General features: G+C 39.4%; 1 protein-coding gene across 4 annotated transcripts in view; it reads right to left on the bottom strand.

Moving 5' to 3' along the window:
* The window catches only part of TGFBR3 (transforming growth factor beta receptor 3), a 209,669-nt gene that overhangs the window by 71,515 nt on the left and 117,362 nt on the right, over positions 1-20,792 (bottom strand). For all 4 annotated transcript variants that reach the window (XM_027536536.1, XM_027536535.1, XM_027536533.1 and 1 more), the window contains one exon: positions 6,395-6,532. In XM_027536536.1, the coding sequence (XP_027392337.1) occupies positions 6,395-6,532 (138 nt within the window). The remainder of the gene's footprint in view (positions 1-6,394; positions 6,533-20,792) is intronic.

Genomic DNA, 20,792 nt, shown 5'->3' with positions numbered 1-20,792 from the left:
AGGTTTGTAATACAAACAAAGCAAGGTTTTTTATTTTTCTTTTTAAATAAAACTCACAGAATAAAGTAAAATGATTTTACAGCATCATTTTGAAAAGAATTCTGTAGCAATTTTTTTTTCTAACAGCTTTATTAAGATGCAATTCAACCTTATTGTAATTCTATTATGTAAATTACATAAACAAAATTATACAATTTACCTTTATAATTCATTTTATTGAGATATCATAATATTCCTCCTTTTAAACTGTATAAGTCAGTGTTTTAAGTATATTCACAACTGTGGTAATAATCACCATTATCTAATTTCAGAACATTTTTCACCCCAAAGAAACTTCATACCGTTAGTAGCCATTTCCTATCCTCCTCTCCCACTAGCCTCTGGCAACTACTGATTGTCTTTCCATCTCTATGGATTTGCCCATTTTGGACATTTCATATAAATGGAATCATGCACTGTAGATTTTTGTGTCTGACTTCTTTTATGGAGAAGTAAATGGCACCCCACTCCAGTACTCTTGCCTGGAAAATCCCATGAACAGAGAGGCCTGGTAGGCTACAGTCCATGGGGTCGCAGAGTTGGACACAACTAAACGACTTCACTTTCTCTTCTTTTATTTATGTTTTCAAGGTTCATCCATATTGTTGTATGTATCAGTACTTCATTACTTTGGTCAAATAATATCTCAGGGTATAGATATACCACTTTTTAACCCCTCACCAGCTGATGGACATTTGGGTTGTTTTCACTTTTTTATTACTACGAATTATGCTGTTATGAACAACTGTGGACAAGTTTTTCCATGCACATATATTTTGCCCAATTGTCTTCCAAAGCACTATTTTACCTTCCCACCAATGTATGGGAATTCCAATTCCCCTAAATCTTCAGCACCAGTTGTTATTATCTGCCATTTTTATTAAAGCCATTCTAGTGAATGTGAGGTGGATTCTTATTGTGGTTTTATTTATTTGGTTTTGTTTTTCTTGGTTTTCTTTTTTTTTTCTGTTTATTTATTTTACTTTACAATATTGTATTGGTTTTGCCATACATTGACTTGAATCCGCCGTGGGTGTACATGTGCTCCCCATCCTGAACTCCCCTCCCACCTCCCTCTCCATCCCATCCCTCTGGGTCACCCCAGCACACCAGCCCCGAGCACCCTGTATCATGCATCTTTGCATTTTCCTAATGACTAATGATATTGAGCATCTTTTCACATGTTCATTGGCCATTTGTGTTTTTTCTTTGGAGAAATGCCTATTCAAATTATAGCATGTTTTTAAAGATAATCCAGTATTGTGGCTCTGCTCAATCATTTTTAGCAAACTTAGATTAAAAGTTCAGACATTTATTGCACTATTTTGTCTTTGATGCAGAAATAATTGCATAAATAAAAATGTGTAGATGATCCTTCTAAGAGAGTTTGTACTTGTAGTTTCAACGTGACAGGTTGAGAAAGTAGGATTATTTTTAATTCAGGTTGCACTTAAGGATAACTCTAACCGACCCAATCTTCTCTGGGATATCCCTACACCTTGCAAAAGAAAACCTATAAGGCTGTGACAACTCGATCGTGTGTGTGTGTGTGTGTGTGTGTGTGTGTGTGTGTGAGAGAGAGAGAGAGAGAGTGACATACTCAAAGATGTACTACTTGACACTCAGCCTGAAATAATCACTCTCATCCACTCCCATTTCCGAGGTAACCAGAACAACCAGATAAAAGAACTGCAGTTGCAGAGGAAACTCAATCCCATTTTCTCCCTACCTGACACACTCCCTCTTGCCTGCACAGTGTAATCAAGAGGAGGACTGAAAAGATTTGACAGTAGAAAACAGATAAACAGATACCTTTTTAAGATGGCATTAAAATATAATGTTTTCAGTCACCCTCGTAGGTGTCTGAGACAGTCTGTGTAACACAAGATCCTGCTAACTAATTATGAAAAGTTTCCTTTTGTAAATTGGGCAGTTATAATAATGCAGACTTGACAACTTAAAAGGTCACCATGGTTGTAGATGAGTAAATATTACTTGAACTTATCTCACAATCCTGGGCTTCCCCTGAAGCTCAACTGGAAAAGAATCTGCCTGCAATGCAGGAAACCCCAGTTCAATTCCTGGGTCAGGAAGATCCCTTGGAGAAGGGATAAGCTACCCACTCCAGTATTCTTGGGCTTCCCTGGTGGCTCAGATGGTAAAGAAACTGCCTGCAATGTGGGAGACTGGGGTTTGATCCCTGGGTTGGAAGATCCCCTGGAGGACGGCATGGCAACCCACTACAGTATTCTTGCTTGGAGAATCTTACCTGGCAGGCTATAGTCCATGGGGTCACAGAGAGTCGGACACGACTGAGCAGCTAAGCACAGCACAATCCTACTTAAAAATAATAACTGTTGGGAATTCTCTAGCAGTCCAGTGGTTAGGACTTCGTGCTTTCACTGCTGAGGGTGCCCCAATCCCTGATCAGGGAACTAAGATCTTGCAAGTCACACAATGCAGACAAAACACACACACACAAAACTTTTAAAGTATTGTAACTCTAAAGTAAAGAAAGCTTTAGGACAGTAATACAAATCCATCAGCAAAGGACATGCACATCTTAGACTGAGAATCATGGGACCTACCCTCTCTCCTCAGCTCCCTTGAGCTCTCCAGGTAACCTGGGAAAAGAGACTGAAGGAGATGGCTAAGCCTCAGTTTCCAAAGATTCCAGGGACCTTCTGAAGTGTTTGGATGAAACACTTTACTTAAAATAATTTAGTTATCTTATCCCTTACTTCTAACTACAATGAATGAATAAAGGAAACACACCTGCAATTATCTATCCAGATCCCTCTGCCCCAGTAGCTGTCAAGTCATTCATTTCAAGTTACAGAGAACAAGAGAAGAGCTCGCCCTTGCCTCCTTTCCTTCAGCACCATCTCTGTTAGGGAGAGTTGCCCAGCTTGTGAGAGAACTTGTACCCTTTCGTTGTCTAATGATCTAAGAACAGGAATGAACAACAGATGCTCCACCATCTCTTCCAGGTCACGAGGAAATGCACAGATAGAGAAAACCATTTTCCCTAAAGAAAGCCTGTTGGATAGCAAGGCAGAGTTAAAGTGCCCCAGAATTTGAATCCTTGACTTCTCCCAATGCTGCCTCCCATGTGTTGGTAATTTGAGTTTCATCACTTTTCTACAATCTCCTTACATGGGATAAACTCCAGATAGGGCTGATGTTCAATTGTTTACTAAAACCATCTCCTGTGGTTTATTGTTAGCGTGTCATAAGCTGATGGCCAAAAAGCAGTTCTTACTGATGTTAAACAGAATTAAAGCAAATAAATAATAACTAGGAGTAAGATACTTTCCCTTAAAAGTCACAGAGAGGCAGTTTGAAGAAAGAATCCAGAAAGCGATGGGTGCAACTACAATATATGTGACCCCCACTTTTCATCTGGCCCTACAGCCCAAAGAAATGGGAACTCCTTTCAGTCTGGGGCCAGCCAAGCTAGTTGTTGTTGCTATTCAGCCACTCAGTTGTTTCGACTCTTTGCGACCCCAAGGACTGCAGCACGCCGGGTATCCCTGGCCAAGCTAGACATTTCATAATTAGAAATGTAAATTCAACATCCTTCCCAAGTGGTCTTTACTAATGACTAATAATAAATAGCAACAAAAATGGTAGTAATGTTTATGAAATTATCCATGCCAGGTCCCACACTAAACATTTTACATGTAGTCGCATTTAATCAAGAGAACAACCTCATGATGTAGTGACTATTATCACTCCCATATTACAACTGAGGAAAGTCAAGCTTAGAGAAATTAAATACTTTTCCCTTGTTACTGCTTAGATTCAAACCAGTGTAGGCAGAAGTCCTTGCTCATAACCTGCCCAATGTAGTAGCTCCTGAAATTGAGCTCCTGAAATGGTTAGGGTGCTTAAGGAATTGTATTTCTGACTTTACTTCATTTAAATAGACATACACAGCTAGTACCTACAGAATTGGACAGCACAACTCTGCACAATAAGGGCAAAATGCGTATAGATTTTATAATAATGACTATTAATCTTACTATCACAAATGCCTTTATAGGAGACTGACAGTGTTTTTGAGTATGAAGGGAGCCAATTTAGTACAAGTGCTTGTAGAGTTAAGTCCTTTCTGGATTTGAATCTCAACTCTGCCAGTAACTAGCCAAGTGATTTGGGTCACTACTTAACCTCTCTAAATCTTATCTGATTCCTCATCTGGAAATGCATCTGTAAATATCCCCATCATCATGGGGTTATTGTGAGAATTAAATAAGAGAAAACATTAGAGCACTTATGCAATACCTGGAACATACTAAGTGCTAAATAAATGTGCTGATAACAACAAGGTGTGTATGCATGTGTGTGTGCTCATTTGTGTCTGATTCTTTGCGACACCATGGACTTCTCTGTCCAAGAAATTCTCCAGGCAAGAATACTGGCGTGGGTTGCCATTTCCTGCTCCAGGGGATCTTTCCAACCCAGGGCCTGAACCTGCGTCTCTTGTGTCTCTTGCACTAGCAGGTGGACGTTTTACCGCTGAGCCACCCGGGAAGCCCAGTAACGACTAATTTTGACTTTTGGCCTTTTAAATTTAGAAGTAATGAGAGTTTAAATTCTCAGAAAAGGCTATAATTTAACTTACTAATAACTCCTATCTTGTAAATGTACTTTGGGGTTTAAAATGTTCACATTTACAAAGTTGCAAATACAGTACAAAGAACTCATGTATATCTTTAACTAGATTTGCCAGTTTTCAATATCTTGCCATATTTGCTTTATATTCTATCTATATATGAATTTTTCTCTGAACTATTTGCCCCTTTAACCCTTAATGCTTAAGTGTATTATGTTTACTAAGAAGGATATTCTCTTGAATAAGTACTATTATTAAATTCATGAAATGTAACACTGATACTTTAATCTATAGGCTCAATTTCCATTCCTCCCGTTGTCATCATAATCTTCCTCATAGTGATGGTGCCACTCGTTACACAGGGATCACAGATGTCTTTTTAGCCTCCTTCAATCTGGAATGGCTCTTAAACCTTTCTTCGATGACCAACATTTTTGCAGAGTACAGGCCGGTTACTCTATAGAACGTGACCCAATTTAGTTGTCTTCAGCATTTGCTCATGATTAGACTCAGGTTATATGGATTTGGGGCTAGAATAATAACTAATTTAAGACTATGTAAATATACTGTTCCTCAAATACCCTCCACCACCGCTAGATTCAGCATCTATTGATGACTCCTGCCTAATCAGCTTTTACTATGACAGTCACAAATTGATGATTTTCTAATTCCATCATTTCTTCTATAGCTATTCATTGGTATTCTTCTATAAAAAGCTTTCCCTTCCTCCTTTTTAACTCATTTAATTATCTACTTTTTAATTGTATTGTCTATGGAGTCTTATTTTATTCAGTAGGTACCTCTGAGTTTTTAAAAGTACAGTTCCTATACAAGTGATAAGAAACTACAGATCTGAATTAAGAATCATTAATTAGGCAAAATGTATTCATTGTGCAAGATGAACACCATTAACTGTGGACTCTTCTCGTTTTGATTGCTTGTAGGCAAGAGAGGTTTGGGAGTCTGAGGCTCTGCAGTTGAGGACATTAGCATGTATCCCCAGCAATAGACAATGTGAGTTATCACTGTGCAGTGTTGCTCATCATCAGACATGATATCATACCCCAAAAATTCTATCCAAACAACCCGTCAATTTCTCCACAACTAGAGAGCTTGGATGTTTCTGGCAAACTCAAAAGGACATGATTTACAAATAGTAGGTAATATTTGGATCCTTCCACAAGAGCTGGGTTCCAGCTTTTTTATAAAATACAAATGTTTTCATTTTGGAGCTCACTGTGTCACTTTCTCAACAAACAGATCCTACAAGCACTTACGCTAAACTGGCTCCCTTCATACTCAAAAGCACTATCAGCCTCCTATAGTTAGGCCCGTATTATATATGAATAAAATGGGTCTGTACGTATTTATTTTGTGGTCAGAGACCACACATCTAATGGCTACTTACAATATTTACAATCTCCTGGTACTATGGGGAGGAAGGAGGGGAAGACTGAGACCAAAGCTCAGGCCACACAGAGTATGACTACAGATCCTGCTCAAACATGCAAGTATGACCAGACTCTTCATGCATAGAAGAGGACATGTGAGTGTTTTCTGTGAATGCTTATCAATGCCACCCAAATACCACTAAGAGCAAAATCCAACTTTAATACACTGTGGACTCTGCTATTATTAACATTTCAATGAAATAAGCCTTTTTAAAAGCCTTGAAAAATTTAGGGTCATTATACCCTTATGCTCAAGGATCACACTGGGAGGGTTTTAAGCACTTACCAAGAAAAGTCTGGAGACCCCAGCTGCCAGTCTCTCTGTCTTCAGATGCCAAACCAGGGGCTGTGGGGAATTGAGCAGGAACACGACAGGCTTGTGGTGAATGTGGACTGAGGAGATGGGATTCAGGTGCAGAGTGACCTAGGAAGAAACAGAAAGAGAAGTCTTAGTACTAGCTTTCCATTAAAACCACTCAGCACAGCACATGGCATATTGTTTCACAGCTCACCACTAACAGAAACAAGCTAAGAGCTAGTTCAGATGCTATAGATAAGATATATTAGGTTGAACTAGATGATTCTGCCAATATTTGACCTTTTTTAACTACAAAAAACAGCTGTATCATGTGGTTCAATCCATACTAATCTCAACCAAAACATGAACCAGCTCCCAGTAAAAGCAGAATACAAGTAAACAAAACACTTTTTTAAATTTTTCCAGAGTTGGCAAAGGCAAAATAAAAGTTACCTTCCCTCAGGGCTGCCTTATCCTTCAAATCAAATGACTAAATTTAAAAGTGGAGAATAGAATCACCTGGGGGCAGGTTATTCCTCTGAATCGTCAAAGAAATGACTTTGTTCTCTTCCAGGTAAGTTCCAATCTCTCTCTATAAAGTCAAGTGAGTTCTGCCAAAGAAAAGCGCCGAAAGCTAAGGGAGAGGGGCTGCCAAAGGAAGCTGCCAATGCTTTCATCATCCCAGCTATTAGCTCGAAGGGGTTTTCCAAAGAAATGAGGCATAGAGAACACACAGAATAAAAATTGACTGTATACAGTTCCAATCCCAAAAAAGAAAAAACAGAGAAGAAAACCACGAGTTTGGATAGGAAAACTGTGGCCAGTTTTGATAGCAGATCAAGGACTACTGTAGGGTTACACTGTCATCATTAGCATCACCCAAAAGCACCTGTGAGGAGATGTGGACACAGAGGGTTCAACAACACCCTCCCAGAGCACATCAGTCAAGGTCAGTCAACACGAACATGGAAAAGAAAAGGATGGATAAATACTGAACAGACACTTTCATATAAGTATGTCTCCACTGGCTTTCTGTCCTGAGGGGCGAGGCAAGACCCAAGAATTACTTGTATTTAAATAAATTGAGGTGGTGCTAGTGGTAAAGAACCCGCCTGCCAACGCAGGAGACGTAAGAGATGCAGGTTCAAGCCCTGGGTCAGGGAGATCCCCTAGAGGAGGGCAAGGCAACTGACTCCAGTATTCTTGCCTGGAGAATCCCATGGACAGAGAAGCCTGGTGGGCTATAGTCCATAGGATCTCAAAGAGTCAGACGCGGCTAAAACGACTTAGCATGGGTGCGTGCATGCGTGTTAAGTCACTTTAGTTGTGTCTCTTTGTAACCCCGTGGACTGTAGCCCACCAGGCTCCTCTGCCTGTGAAATTCTCCAGGCAAGAATACTGGAGTGAGTACACACACACGCAAACAAGTTGAACTCACCAAAAAGCACCCTAAAGTGATTAGGCAAAAAACAAAAATGAACTGTAACTTGAAAGACACAGACTGAGAGATACACTGGAAATAATTTTACATCTCAGCCATAATCCTTATGAGGATTAAATGGGCTAGATCTATGATCTGAATCTATACCGTCATTAGGCATAGAGCTCTCAAAGCTGGATTACTTTACTCGATGTCTTCCCAATGGCTGCTGGACCACTCTATCTCAGTGTATCTCTGCCTTTCATTGCAGAACTGCCTAGGACACCAGTGTCACTTATTATAGTGTATCCTCAGGTCACTGATAATAAGACACTGAACTATCAATCTCCATGCCTTAGCACAGGGTAGGCACTTGGTAAATATCAACTGGATGTTTAATTCTCTGCTTTTCAAGGCCACAAAAGTATCTTATTCTATGAATAATTTGCATTGTGGTATATAATACCATTTGGTTCATTTACTACTGAGAATATGTGTCTTGATTTTCAAAAAGACTATAAATACCCAGTAGGCAAAGATATGTCTTACATTTAATACTGTGCTTAATATAGAGTAGATAATTTTTAATGACTGATTTATCACAACAAAGTCATTAATTTATGTTACCTAAAAAGTTTTTTTAATCTGAATAGACTCAAAGGTATTTAGCTAACTAACTTACAGAAAAGTGAAAAAACACAGAAGCAAGACTCCATCATGAGCTATTGCAGCAACACTGCTACGGTCAGTTTAGTATCGGCATAAGCATAGTATTAAAAGCAGAGTACTAATGAACAGCGATGTTGGGTACAGCTACAGCAAAATAACATGTTTTCTGATTCTACAGAATCAACTTCACAGAATTTTGGAGATGTGTCCACGTCTAGAAACAGTCAGATTGATCACCCCTATAAACAGGAGAGGCAGCAGAGACAGAGCAGGGGCAGAGATTCATATTGCTACACTAACTAGAGAGAGAGATACCCACTACAGAAAGCACACACTATAGAGAGTGGGGAAAGGAGAGGTGAAATCATTCCTTGTCTAAGAGTACCTGACAACGGCAAAGAAACACTCTGTCACTACTAATGTGTGCAAGTTTCCAGATTTATTCATTACAAAGCTGTTTATTGAGCACAAAGAATAGTTGCAGTCCTCAGGCAGACGATTCTTCTTGGAGTTCACAGATAAAACAGTAATAAATATATATCTCCAATGAACAAGAATTTAGGGGAAAAAAAAAAAAAAAAACCTTAGGAAATGAAAAGAAAAATATGTATGAGACAGATACTGGTGCTCAAGTCCAAAATTTTCCAGATGGTCCAAAGTGTCAAGGCCTGGCTCACACCATCAAGGAGAGATTTCTAGGAGCCATGGCCCTCTGAGCTTTCCTGGAATCGGTTCCCTCTTCAATATGTGGCAGTGTCTGGCCAAGATGAATCCCCGACTCTGGCACATGGGGCCCAGGCAAAGCCCCAAAAACCATTTGGCAAAGAAGAATTGACACTACAATTGGGAAATTAAAAGAAAAATACTCAATACTTTTTAAAAAGATCAGTTGGCAGCAACAGAGAGTCCCCCCCAAGCACCTGCTCACCTAACCCTGCAGCAACCTTCCTCCACTTGAATAAATCATGCTGAAGGGAAGATAGAGGACAATCAAAAACAACCAACAAAGAATGAAGGTAAAAAAGCTCCCAGAAATGTGGGGAGAACATACCGAGAATAGCTCTTAAAGAATTCCTGGCTAAGGTGCCTAATTTCTCTCAGGCTGAAAAAAAAGAAGGGGAAAAAAGGAGAAGAAAAAGAACGAGAAAAAGAAAATCCCTTTAGAATCAACTATAGATCAGGACAGACTATAGTTACAAAGATAAGAGCATTGTGCTAAAGCTTTTTTCCCCTGTGTAAACTGTCCAGGGATTACAGTCGGAAGATCAGAGGTGAGACAGGCTTCAGCAAAGAAACAGCAGTATATCCAATAATTTCCAACTTGGACGTCCAAACAGAAGTTTAGAGAGTTGACTCTCAAGCCTATATCAAATTTACACATAAAAATAAGGGTCATCTCTTAGTCCACAGGTTTCATGTGTGTGTGTGTGTGTGTGTGTGTGTAAGGAATAACAAACTGAACGCAGAGGCCATGTGGTGGTGAAGGCAAATAGAGGTAAACTTAAAGGGGCTGCATCTCAAATAAGGGAACAGTGACAAATCTCTGTATTAGTGGCTTCTTTCTTAACCTCTTGAGAGCTTAATGTAAGTTATGCACCACCCCCCCACATACACCCTCCACACATACACACACCAAAATACCCCACAGACACATAAAACTTTGTGACCGTGTAAGGGAAATACATCCATGCAGGACCCATGAACTCCAGGTTAAGTAACCATTAACCAAGGAAATGGCAACCCACTCCAGTGTTCTTGCCTGGAGAATCCCAGGGACGGGGGAGCCTGGTGGGCTGCCGTCTATGGGGTCGGACAGAGTCAGACACGACTGAAGTGACTTAGCAGCAGCAACCCATGTTAAAGAATATACTATAGAAGAGCAGGAAAATTCTAATCACAGAAACAGAAACAAAATTAGTCTCTCTAATCAAACTAGAAATTACACCTCTATTTTAAAAATATTATCCCCTCAGGGAAAGAACATAATAGTTTACAACTCAGAACTAAAAGAGGCTTCCCAGGTGGTGCTAGCAGTAAAGAACTCGCCTGCCAATGCAGGAGACATAAGAGACAGGGGTTCAATCCTGGGTCAGGAAGATCCCCTGGAGAAGGTCATGGCAACCCACTCCAGTATTCTTGCCTGGAGAATCCCACGGACAAAGGAGCCTGGAGGGCTATAGTCCATAGGGTCACACAGAGTCAGAGATGACTGAAACGACTTAGTACACATGCAGAACTAAAAAATTTTCACATGTAGCTTCTGTAATTTCAGTGACCTCTTGAAACCATACTTGATCACACAGCAGTCCAAAAAGCCCTGTCCAAGAGTTCCAGCGCCAATCAGGTTTGTCTCAAACAGTGCTGAATATTCAGTCTTCTGAATGTCATGAGAAAATACCAGTAAATCTGATCTGTCACATCTCTGATGTAGACGTTGTTCCTCATACACTACTGAAACTACAGGAAAACCATTTAGTCTAATCTGCTCCATGACATCTGTTGATATTAGGTCTTATGAGGCTACCTGTGCACTTCAACAAACTATTAGATGTAAGTAATGTAGTTCTATTTTACAAAGAAATTCAAAGTAAATCTTTTTTGAATACTCTTCTGGGGAATCTGAACACAGTTTTGACCAAAGTCAAGGCCAACTCTCAGGAGCATAAAGCCTCCGAGTGGGAAGACAAACTTCCTGTCTCCCATTTAGGAAGCGTGTCCTTGCCACGTTATCACCAGAAAACAACAGGAAGGGCTTTTGGACCTTGTTTGGGTGAAGACTCAGTTCTCCACAGATTATCTGTGATAAGCAAAAACCATACATTGCAGCAAACCCTGTAAATCACTTTATCTAAATGAATTATATACTTTCTTACAGAAAAGAACACCACTCTCTTGATGGAAAGATGCCATATGAAAACTTGTTTTGAATTTTCCAGGATTCATGGCAGAGATGCAAGATTATTTCTACCACAGTGATTTCAAAAATTTCTTATTAGTTATATCCCCTCCTCTTGGGGTTTGTTAAAACAAACAAAAGCAAAGCAAGCGAAGAAACTGATACAAAAGTCTAACAGTTGTCTAATTTTGCTAACGTGTCAGTGAAGTTCCATTTCAACATTTCTGATTCTTGTAAGAGCCCCTATGGACCCATGAAACAGTGAAGTCATCCAAAACACAACCAGAGGGACTTCTGTTCTCTAAAATCAGACCAAATACTGGTCTGAAATGGATGATCCAACAATCAGTTTACACGAAGACAGATAAGAGAAGCACTCCAGCACTGTGTCTATAAACAAGACCCATAAACTCCCACCCTGGTGTGTGTATAGCCATATCTATGCCCTCTTTAGAAGTAAGCAGACAACCACTTAGCAACGGCGTTGGCAGTAACTGAAAACATCCTACATCTGATTCCCATCATCATTTACACAGCCGGACTCAACCTACTTCAGGACACCAGGGTAACTACAGCTGAACTCGAATTTCCCTTACATTTGGGCAATGGGACTTTCAGGAACTCAAATCTGACTCAGATGCACTTGAAATATGCAACCAGTTGCCGGGAGTGGGGAACGGTAGTTAGTTGCTCTGCTGTGTTTTAAAGGGTATTCCAATCTGAGGAACCCCTACAGCTGCCATTTTATTTACCATTGCTTGTCTTTTGCCATCTGGGAATTGGTATAAAAAGATTCCCTTAAAATATTCTTGAAGGATTGGATCTGGAACTTTAAAAAATTTCCTTATGATTTTATTTTTACATTTCTCTGAATTTCTAGAACATCAATCAGTTAAATGTTAAATTCAAGGAATTCTGACCCCTAGTGTCTCCACCCTACCCTAAGAAGTCAATTGACCATTCACCTTAGCCTCATTGGCATTAAGGTTTTGAGTTCTTTTGACTTCACCTCTATGACAAATGACATCATGCTCCTTCCCAATGGTTTTGTCTTGAGACATTTAACATGATGAGAGGGACACAGCCAGTCAATTCCAAAACTAAGTCTTCCTCCCCTCAGCAAGGACAGGATTCAGGATTCCCCAGGAGACTGTGAAAATAATCTAATAAAACCACAAAATAGGGAAGAAAGGCCCTCAAATGAAAGTCTGAAATATAATGCAGAAGTCAGTCTGCCTGTCTATATTTTGAATGCCCTGGAAAAATATTCGGAACTAAATTTGCATTGGGGGTTGAGAGACAAGAGCTCGTATAAACAGAGGAATATTTCTGAAGCTACAGGTCATGACCCTCTAAAGGAGTCTTGGCTGGGAGAGTTGCAAGGGGATTCTAGGGACCCTGGCCCTGCCTCCCAGAGCGGCCCACTGCTTAGTCACTATAGGAAAAAGAGGCTGAGAAAGGGGAGACTCCAGGTGTCCCGAGGTATGGATGGGGCTGACAGCAAGGCTGGGAACACGGAGAGTCACTTTCCCATTGTCCTTGAGCACTAAGCATCTGCCATCTGAAAATGGAACTGTCTCTGTTACTAACACACCACAGTCTTTCAGATTCTCGCCTGCAGCACCCTCCAGCCAGCCCCTGGACCAACAAGTGCACCCAGCTCAAAATGCAGCCTGCAGTGAAATCCTCCCTGCCCCACAGACAGAGCCGGGTCCAGGGCCATGCCCACAGACCACGCTCCAGTTTCTACTCTGCAAGACACTGACTCCCCGCCTCACACTGTGAAACCCTCGGGGCACTCTTCAAGGGCAGAAACTAAGTCACACTCATTTCTGCATCACTGGGGCTAGCACAGGGCTAGATATCTAGTGAGCAGGCAACACGGTTTCTGAAAGATGAGTAAAAGGAAGCACCAATGACAGCTATTCATGAAATGTGACTCAAGTAATGGTTACAGAGTCAAATGGTTGCATTTTCCTGGCCAGAAAGTGATGGAGGGAGGGGCGATGCATCGATAAGGAGGACATTAATTTCACTATCAAGTTCTATTTGAACTTTAAAACACAGTCAAGAAAAGCAAACAGACACCAACTCATGCTCCCAAAACAAATGGTGGGGGCTGCCTGGAACGTGTGCTGGACAGAATTTCGAGGCCATGCCTAGGCTTTGTGAGAATAAACACCCTGATTATCCTCCTCTGTTGTGTGTACAGGACAGGGCAGAGCACCACCTATGCCATAGAGGGGAATCACACTAGGCAAACAGTGAGTGTCTGCCAAGAAAACAGAATGATTTTACTTATTATTTTTTACAGTTATGTGAATACAAATACATGAAACATGAAGAAAACCCTGGAGCATGTTCTCTTTCTCAGGGATAGATAACAAAGACAAAAATTTGACCAAAAGTTCTACTATCTTTTACAGGCATAGAATTTTAAGTGATTTTCATTCAGGCAAGTCAAGTGTATTAGAACAGTTAGGAATTAAACTTCTAGAAAAACTGAAGGAACTTAATAGTGGCAAAGTGACTAACATGAAAAAATGTTTGCTTAGATCAATAGATAGATTCCAAACACTCAAAGCTGCATATTGTCACCCTGTTTATTTAACTTATATGCAGAGTACATCATGAGAAACGCTGGGCTGGAAGAAGCACAAGCTGAAATCACGATTGCTGGGAGAAATATCAATAACCTCAGATATGCAGATGACACCACCCTTATGGCAGAAAGTGAAGAGGAACTCAAAAGCCTCTTGATGAAAGTGAAAGTGGAGAGTGAAAAAGTTGGCTTAAAGCTCAACATTCAGAAAACAAAGATCATGGCATCTGGTCCCATCACTTCATGGGAAATAGATGGGGAAACTGTCAGACTTTATTTGGGGGGGCTCCAAAATCACTGCAGGTGGTGACTGCAGCCATGAAATTAAAAGACGCTTACTCCTTGGAAGGAAAGTTATGACCAATCTAGATAGCATATTCAAAAGCAGAGACATTACTTTGCCAACAAAGGTCCATCTAGTCAAGGCTATGGTTTTTCCAGTGGTCATGTATGGATGTGAGAGTTGGACTGTGAAGAAAGCTGAGCGCTGAAGAATTGATGCTTTTGAACTGTGGTGTTGGAGAAGACTCTTGAGAGTCCCTTGGACTGCAAGCAGATCCAACCAGTCCATTCTGAAGGAGATCAGCCCTGGGATTTCTTTGGAAGGAATGATGCTAAAGCTGAAACTCCAGTACCTTGGCTACCTCATGCGAAGAGCTGACTCATTGGAAAAGACCCTGATGCTGGGAGGGATTGGGGGCAGGAGGAGAAGGGGATGACAGAGGATGAGATGGCTGGATGGCATCACTGACTTGAAGGACATGAGTTTGAGTGAACTCCGGGAGTTGGTGGTGGACAGGGAGGCCTGGCGTGCTGTGATTGACGGGGTTGCAAAGAGTCGGACACGACTGAGTGACTGAACTGAAGTGAACTGAACACTAATATACAACCAAAGCTTCCTATAATATGTACTATGTTCATTTGTTTCCTCTCAATGTCTGCTTTTTACAATGGGCTCAAAATTGTTTCTGCTACCTGTTTAGTAAGCCACTCCTTTGACATGTATATGTCTATAATTACAGGATGTCAGGATAGCTTGTTTGTCATTACTATGATAAATAGACTTGTACAATAAAGAGAATCATGGAGTGACCAGTAGAAGCCAACTTAAAAGGTAGGCATAGCAAGAACCCAGTGTCGACGTGATGTGAGTACTGGATCAATCATTTCCATCTTCAACCTGCAGTTATGAATCTCAATAAAAATTGCTGCTTACACACCCTCTTCAAGTTAGCACATGTACCACTCAGTGTGCAGGGAGTGATTAAATTTAATTTGATGCTCTAAATGTTAAAGAATGGGATTTGGATTTCCCTGGACTAGTACATTAACCTGAAGCTGGTAAGGAATTCTGAATGGGCATACAGTGTTTCCTTTCTAACACAAAAGAGAAATCTAGAGAGGAGTAATTACTAAGATACAGATGTTCAAAATCACTATACTCGGTTGCCGTGTTAATAGGAACAGTAGTGAGAGGCATTAGTATCATCTATCAGAGACAGTAAGCAGATTCATCGGTTCATCTACTGGGTTAAGATTTGCTATTCTTATCAAGAGTTACTTTGCATAATTATAGAGTTATCCCCATTTTAAACATGAAGAAACTTGTGCTTAGAGATAATTTTGGCTAGATAATTTCTAGCCAAAGACATATGGCTAGAGAGTGGCAGTGCTAAGAATAGAATGAACTTGTTTTATTCTTAAAAATATTCATAGTCTATTCATAAGAACAGAATGGAATGTTTGTCTCTTTCCTTCTCCCTACCTTCCCATCTCATTCTTTTTTTTCACAATAGTAAAAGGTGTTTATCAGTCTTCATAATCAATAGCCAAACAAAAATAGAAGGTAATTATAGTTTCAAGCCATAATGGAAGCATGATTAACCTAAGAATATAAAATAATTATATACAATTTGGAGGGTTAAGTAATGTTGTAAGTGGAACTGCATACATGAACATGTTTCTCATCCACCCAGCCAATCTATGTCTTGATTCCCACCTCATTCTTAATCTTGGGTTTGGCCATAGCGCAGAGGGGGTGATGGGGAATTGCTCTAAAGGAGTAAGAGGCAGGAATTATTTTGCTTCTGTAAAAGAGAGAAAGATAGAGAAGAAAGGAAGAGGATTAAGTTGTGAGCAAGACAACAGAAGGCCAGTACAAGCTGAGAGGTCAGTGAAATCCACAGGGATGGGTCAACAAGTATTTTTATGAATACTATCTCCTTCTATCTCCTCTACAAAAGCTTTAATAATGCTCACCATTCTCATGAACGAATGCATTATGGCAGTCAAGATGGTGTTGGTTGCCTTTCAAATCCAAGTGAATCAAGTGTATCTCAGACATGCCACATGTAAAGTTATATACCCAGAAAGTGGAGAGGGCCACGAGAATGCTAAGGCTCTGGACATCTGCAAAAATATACCCTCCTCTGGGTTTCTACAATCAGAATTAGCAGACAGAGGTGTGAGCCAATCATTCCTTGAGCTCCAGGGCCTCCCAGTTGATATATGGATTAGACCAAAGCATTCTCTATGGAAACTAAATTCTGGTCACTGTAGGAAAATCTTGGGAATTTTGTAAAGTCTGGTTTCCTTTGAAAGCCCTAGCAAACAACTCCTGAAAGTCACAGTACCTGCCCCCTAAGGTTATTCTGGTTTCATCCAGCCAGGTCATAATTTTAAATGGAAATGTTTTAGAGGAATTTTAGCTTCAACATTACATGATCCATCCTTGAGAAAGGGAGAACAAATAACTCAGACGTCAAAGTGAGAAAACATGTTATCTCTGCCTTGGGAGTATTTTTCCTGAAAAAGCATTATTTTTTGACCATATGTTCTACTGTCTCTTAGAGGCACAGAATTTTAAATGCTTTTAATTCAGGCAATGAACTATGTCACAACAGGCTAATGCACAATAGAGTAAATGTGGTTTAAAGTGTTTACACTAGAGTTCAGTACTGTTTTCCTTCTCAGAGTTAAGTTTTCCCTAAGCCTTGCAATGAGTTTTCAGGGTAAGATCTATGATCACAGAAAGCAGAGGGAAGGTTGCCAAAATATGCATACAGAATTTGGCATGCTGTAGTTGATAAGTGTCTAAGATGGGATCACATCTTCCTAAAGCCAATATTAAAGGGGCTGAATTTCCTATTTTCTTCAGGAACCATTAAAAGTAGTTTATTACATTTGCTCTAACTGGAAAGGGACAAGCTACAGTAACAAGCTGGACCTGGTAACAAATTTATTATAGTTATGTTATACTCTTAGAAATCATTTCAGCACATATTAATAACCTGAAGGAAAAAGGAAAATAAAAAGTAAAATAAAGAAGCAGAAGACTAAGTTGTAAGAAACCTGAACAACATTCCTTATTTAGATCAAGAATGATCCTCTTGACATTTATTTACAGGTAAATCAGAATTGAGTGTCACGGAAGGGATTTTATCTCAAAATGAAACGAGTGCAAATTCTAACACAAACCATTTGATTTTCAAATCATAACTTACACACAGTCATTCATTTCCCAATAATGAAGATTCAATAATTCTGTCAATATCATACATATAGTCAACCAATTGAAACCCTGATAAGTCAAGTCACTCACTGGGAATCAGTGAGTTACAGAGCAACAGAGAAAAGGACATTCTTTTCCAAGTGAATAATTAAAACTGTCTCCCGTATTTGACATTAGGAAATATGAGGTTTTACCTTAATATATGGAAATATTAATTATCTTAACTATTTATGCATAGTCTCATTTTTATACATAAAATGACTTCTTAAAAAGCTTATAATCTCTGAATTTTACTGAGTACTTTAGAAACACAGAAGGCACAGCAGTATTACACTTAGTTTCCCATGCAAATAAAGCAGATAAAAGCAACTCTTCCATAATACATCTATGAAGAAAATTTCAAATCCTGACCAAAGTCTGGAAGGTTCTAAAAAAAATATCAGAATCAGACAGCTTAAGCTCTGGTTCATAATTCAGTGAAGATCCAAATGCACCTATTAAGTCAACAGCCACTAGTCTTCCACTTCTCATTTTCAGCAAAACCTACCATTCTGTCTTTGACTCATCCTTTGAAAATACCAGCACTAAGCAGTAAATAGAGCCAAAATGGGAAAAGGATGGGGTGCTTGCATTACAAAATATTCAGGCTTAGATTATAAATTTAAATATTCCAAAATAACCAGGATCTTGAAGAAATAATTAAGATTCTCTACCATTCATGATATTTGGCCAGAAATAAGAAATCTGACTCAGTGACAAATCTCTCCATAAAAACATGAAATGAAATAAACAAAATTTGGTATATCCATACAATGGAATCTTATTCACCAATAAAAAGAATCAAGTTCTGACATACACTACAACACAGATGAACCTTGAAAACATGCAAAGTGAAAAAAGTCAGCACAAAAGGCCATATGTTGTATGATTCCATTTATTTGAAATGTTCAGAGCAGGTGAATCCATAGAGATAGGAAGTCATTGCCAGGGCTGGGACTGACTGCTAGCTGGCACAGAGCTTCTTTTTGAAGTGACAAAAATGTTCTGGAACAAAATAGTGGCGATATTTGCACTACATCATGAATGTACAAATTTCACTCAACTGCCTACTTTAAAATGGTTAAAATGGTACATATTATATTATGTGGCTCTTTTTTACCACACAATTTAAAAAAAATGTGATTTAAGCTTTCATGCAGGATAAACCTGACCAATTCTTGAGTTTCAAGTCTCTTCTAGAAAAAGCTTTACATGACAGTACAAGGAACTCAGTGTATCCTCGTAGCCTGGGTGCTCGCACCAGCCCTCATGACTCCAGATCTAAGGCAGTCAAAGCTCAGGAATACACAAAGCTGGCTTCAGATGGTACCTGTGTTTCCTGTGCACGTTTTTCATTTATTCAAACAGCATTAATTAAGTACCTATGATGTGCCAGGCACCATACCCATTCCTGAGCACAAAAATGGAATAAGATGCAGCCTATCTTTCCCCAAGGTGGTCACCACAATCCAGAGAAAATCAGCTACATGAAGAGGTGATGATCAGTAAGTCCAGTTCAGTTGCTTAGTCGTGTCTGACTGACTCTTTGCGACCCCATGGCCTGCAGCATGCCAGGCTTCCCTATCCATCACCAACTTCTGGAAGTGATGATAATATTCAATATAAAACCAACCAAGAACTGCAATATGTCCAGGGTGTGTGGGGAGAGAAGATGTCAAGTGTTGGGGGAAGCGACACCAGCTTGGCTGAGCAGGGTTCCCAAGCAGGACAGATTAGACCTAAAGGTGTCTGAAAGAAACAGGCAGAATCTGTCAATGTGATACATTTTCTTGTTTCTTCTACTCCTTCCCAATTTTCTGAACAACTTGTATTGGCTGGGTGAGTGTCTGTCAGAGACATTTTAGAAACAAAAGACACACACAAGGATAAACTGGATTGAATGACCATTAAGACCCCCTTCTGATCCTAGAAGCTAGGGCTTCCATAACTTCATTACTGAATACTTTTCTTAAGACTTTCAGAATCACTTCACTCACTTATTTCATTTACTCTCTAAAGAAGTCTGCTAGATATTTTTTTAAAGTCTATATATTTAGCAAGCAATACAGTAAAATACTTGAGAATCCTTCTCAACAGTAATTATTTCTAAAGAAAATGATACTAGGATAAAGCAAATCTAATAGGGAAGTGATGACAGTTCATTAGTATCTCATAAAGAGCTCAGAATACTATCCTGGTAGGTTCAGGTCCCATCTGTCTATGTCTTAGTATATTTGAGTCTGTGGGAGCTTGTTGTCTCTTGCTTATAAGCCCAGATTCTAAAATTAGAACTAGCTTTGAACAAGCCATTATTCTTCCTAAGATATATTAAATTAAATCTCCTTTTACCTCAAAAGAAATCAGAGTAGTCACATAGGAGAGTTGAGAAGGTTAAATAATTTATATTATGACAAACATAATTCTTTGTAAACTCCAATATGTGAGGGAAATGTTATTATTCTCTGGAAGAAAGATGATGAAAAGTTAAAATTTTCAGACCTATTTTCGGGGGATAAAATTTTAAAATAACTTTGTTTTTAAAACAAGGAAACCTACTGAAATCAAAGTCACCATCAGATTCCACATCCTTAAGCAAACAAACTTTTCAAACCAGAGTTTAACAAGTAGCTAAACTCTATGATTTTTGTTTCTTTTTTCTATTAATTATCCACTTACCATGAAAGGTTCCCAGTCAGCACTGAGACATAAAGCATGATGTACAATGTGAATATAGTCCCTTTTAGAACAGTGAATGACCAGACGTTTCATGGGAAGGAGGGGGTCTGACATCAGCCTCAAGCTAAACTTAGGAATGCCTTAGCATCTAACAGACTGTTTTGATGAATACTTTATGACTTAAAATGAAACCCATTAAGTGAAATACGACTAATCAGAATCACATAATGATTGAGAGCATGGACACTTGCAGCCTACTTCTTGTGTTCAATTCCAGCTCCACTATCCTTAGCTGTGTGACCAGGCAAACTGCTTCACTTCTCTGTGCTGCTATTTCTTCATCTAAAAAACAGAATAGTGACTACTTTTTATGAGGAATAAATAAATACTTGTAAGCACTAGAAACACACTTGTCACATAGTTTAAAATTACATATTAGTTATAGACAGGCCCTCAATATATCTTGGGAACTTTGCACAGTCATTACCTGAGGCATCATAGGAACTTATTCCATACAAAGATGGATCTCCCAGGCCTTCTCAACCTTTTCCTTCTTATAAAGTGCTCTCCATC

Source organism: Bos indicus x Bos taurus, chromosome 3 (assembly GCF_003369695.1).
Source record: "Bos indicus x Bos taurus breed Angus x Brahman F1 hybrid chromosome 3, Bos_hybrid_MaternalHap_v2.0, whole genome shotgun sequence".
NCBI classification, from domain to species: Eukaryota; Metazoa; Chordata; class Mammalia; order Artiodactyla; family Bovidae; genus Bos; species Bos indicus x Bos taurus.
Note: the sequence above shows the minus strand (reverse complement) of the source record. Positions and strands in the feature narration are given on the sequence as shown.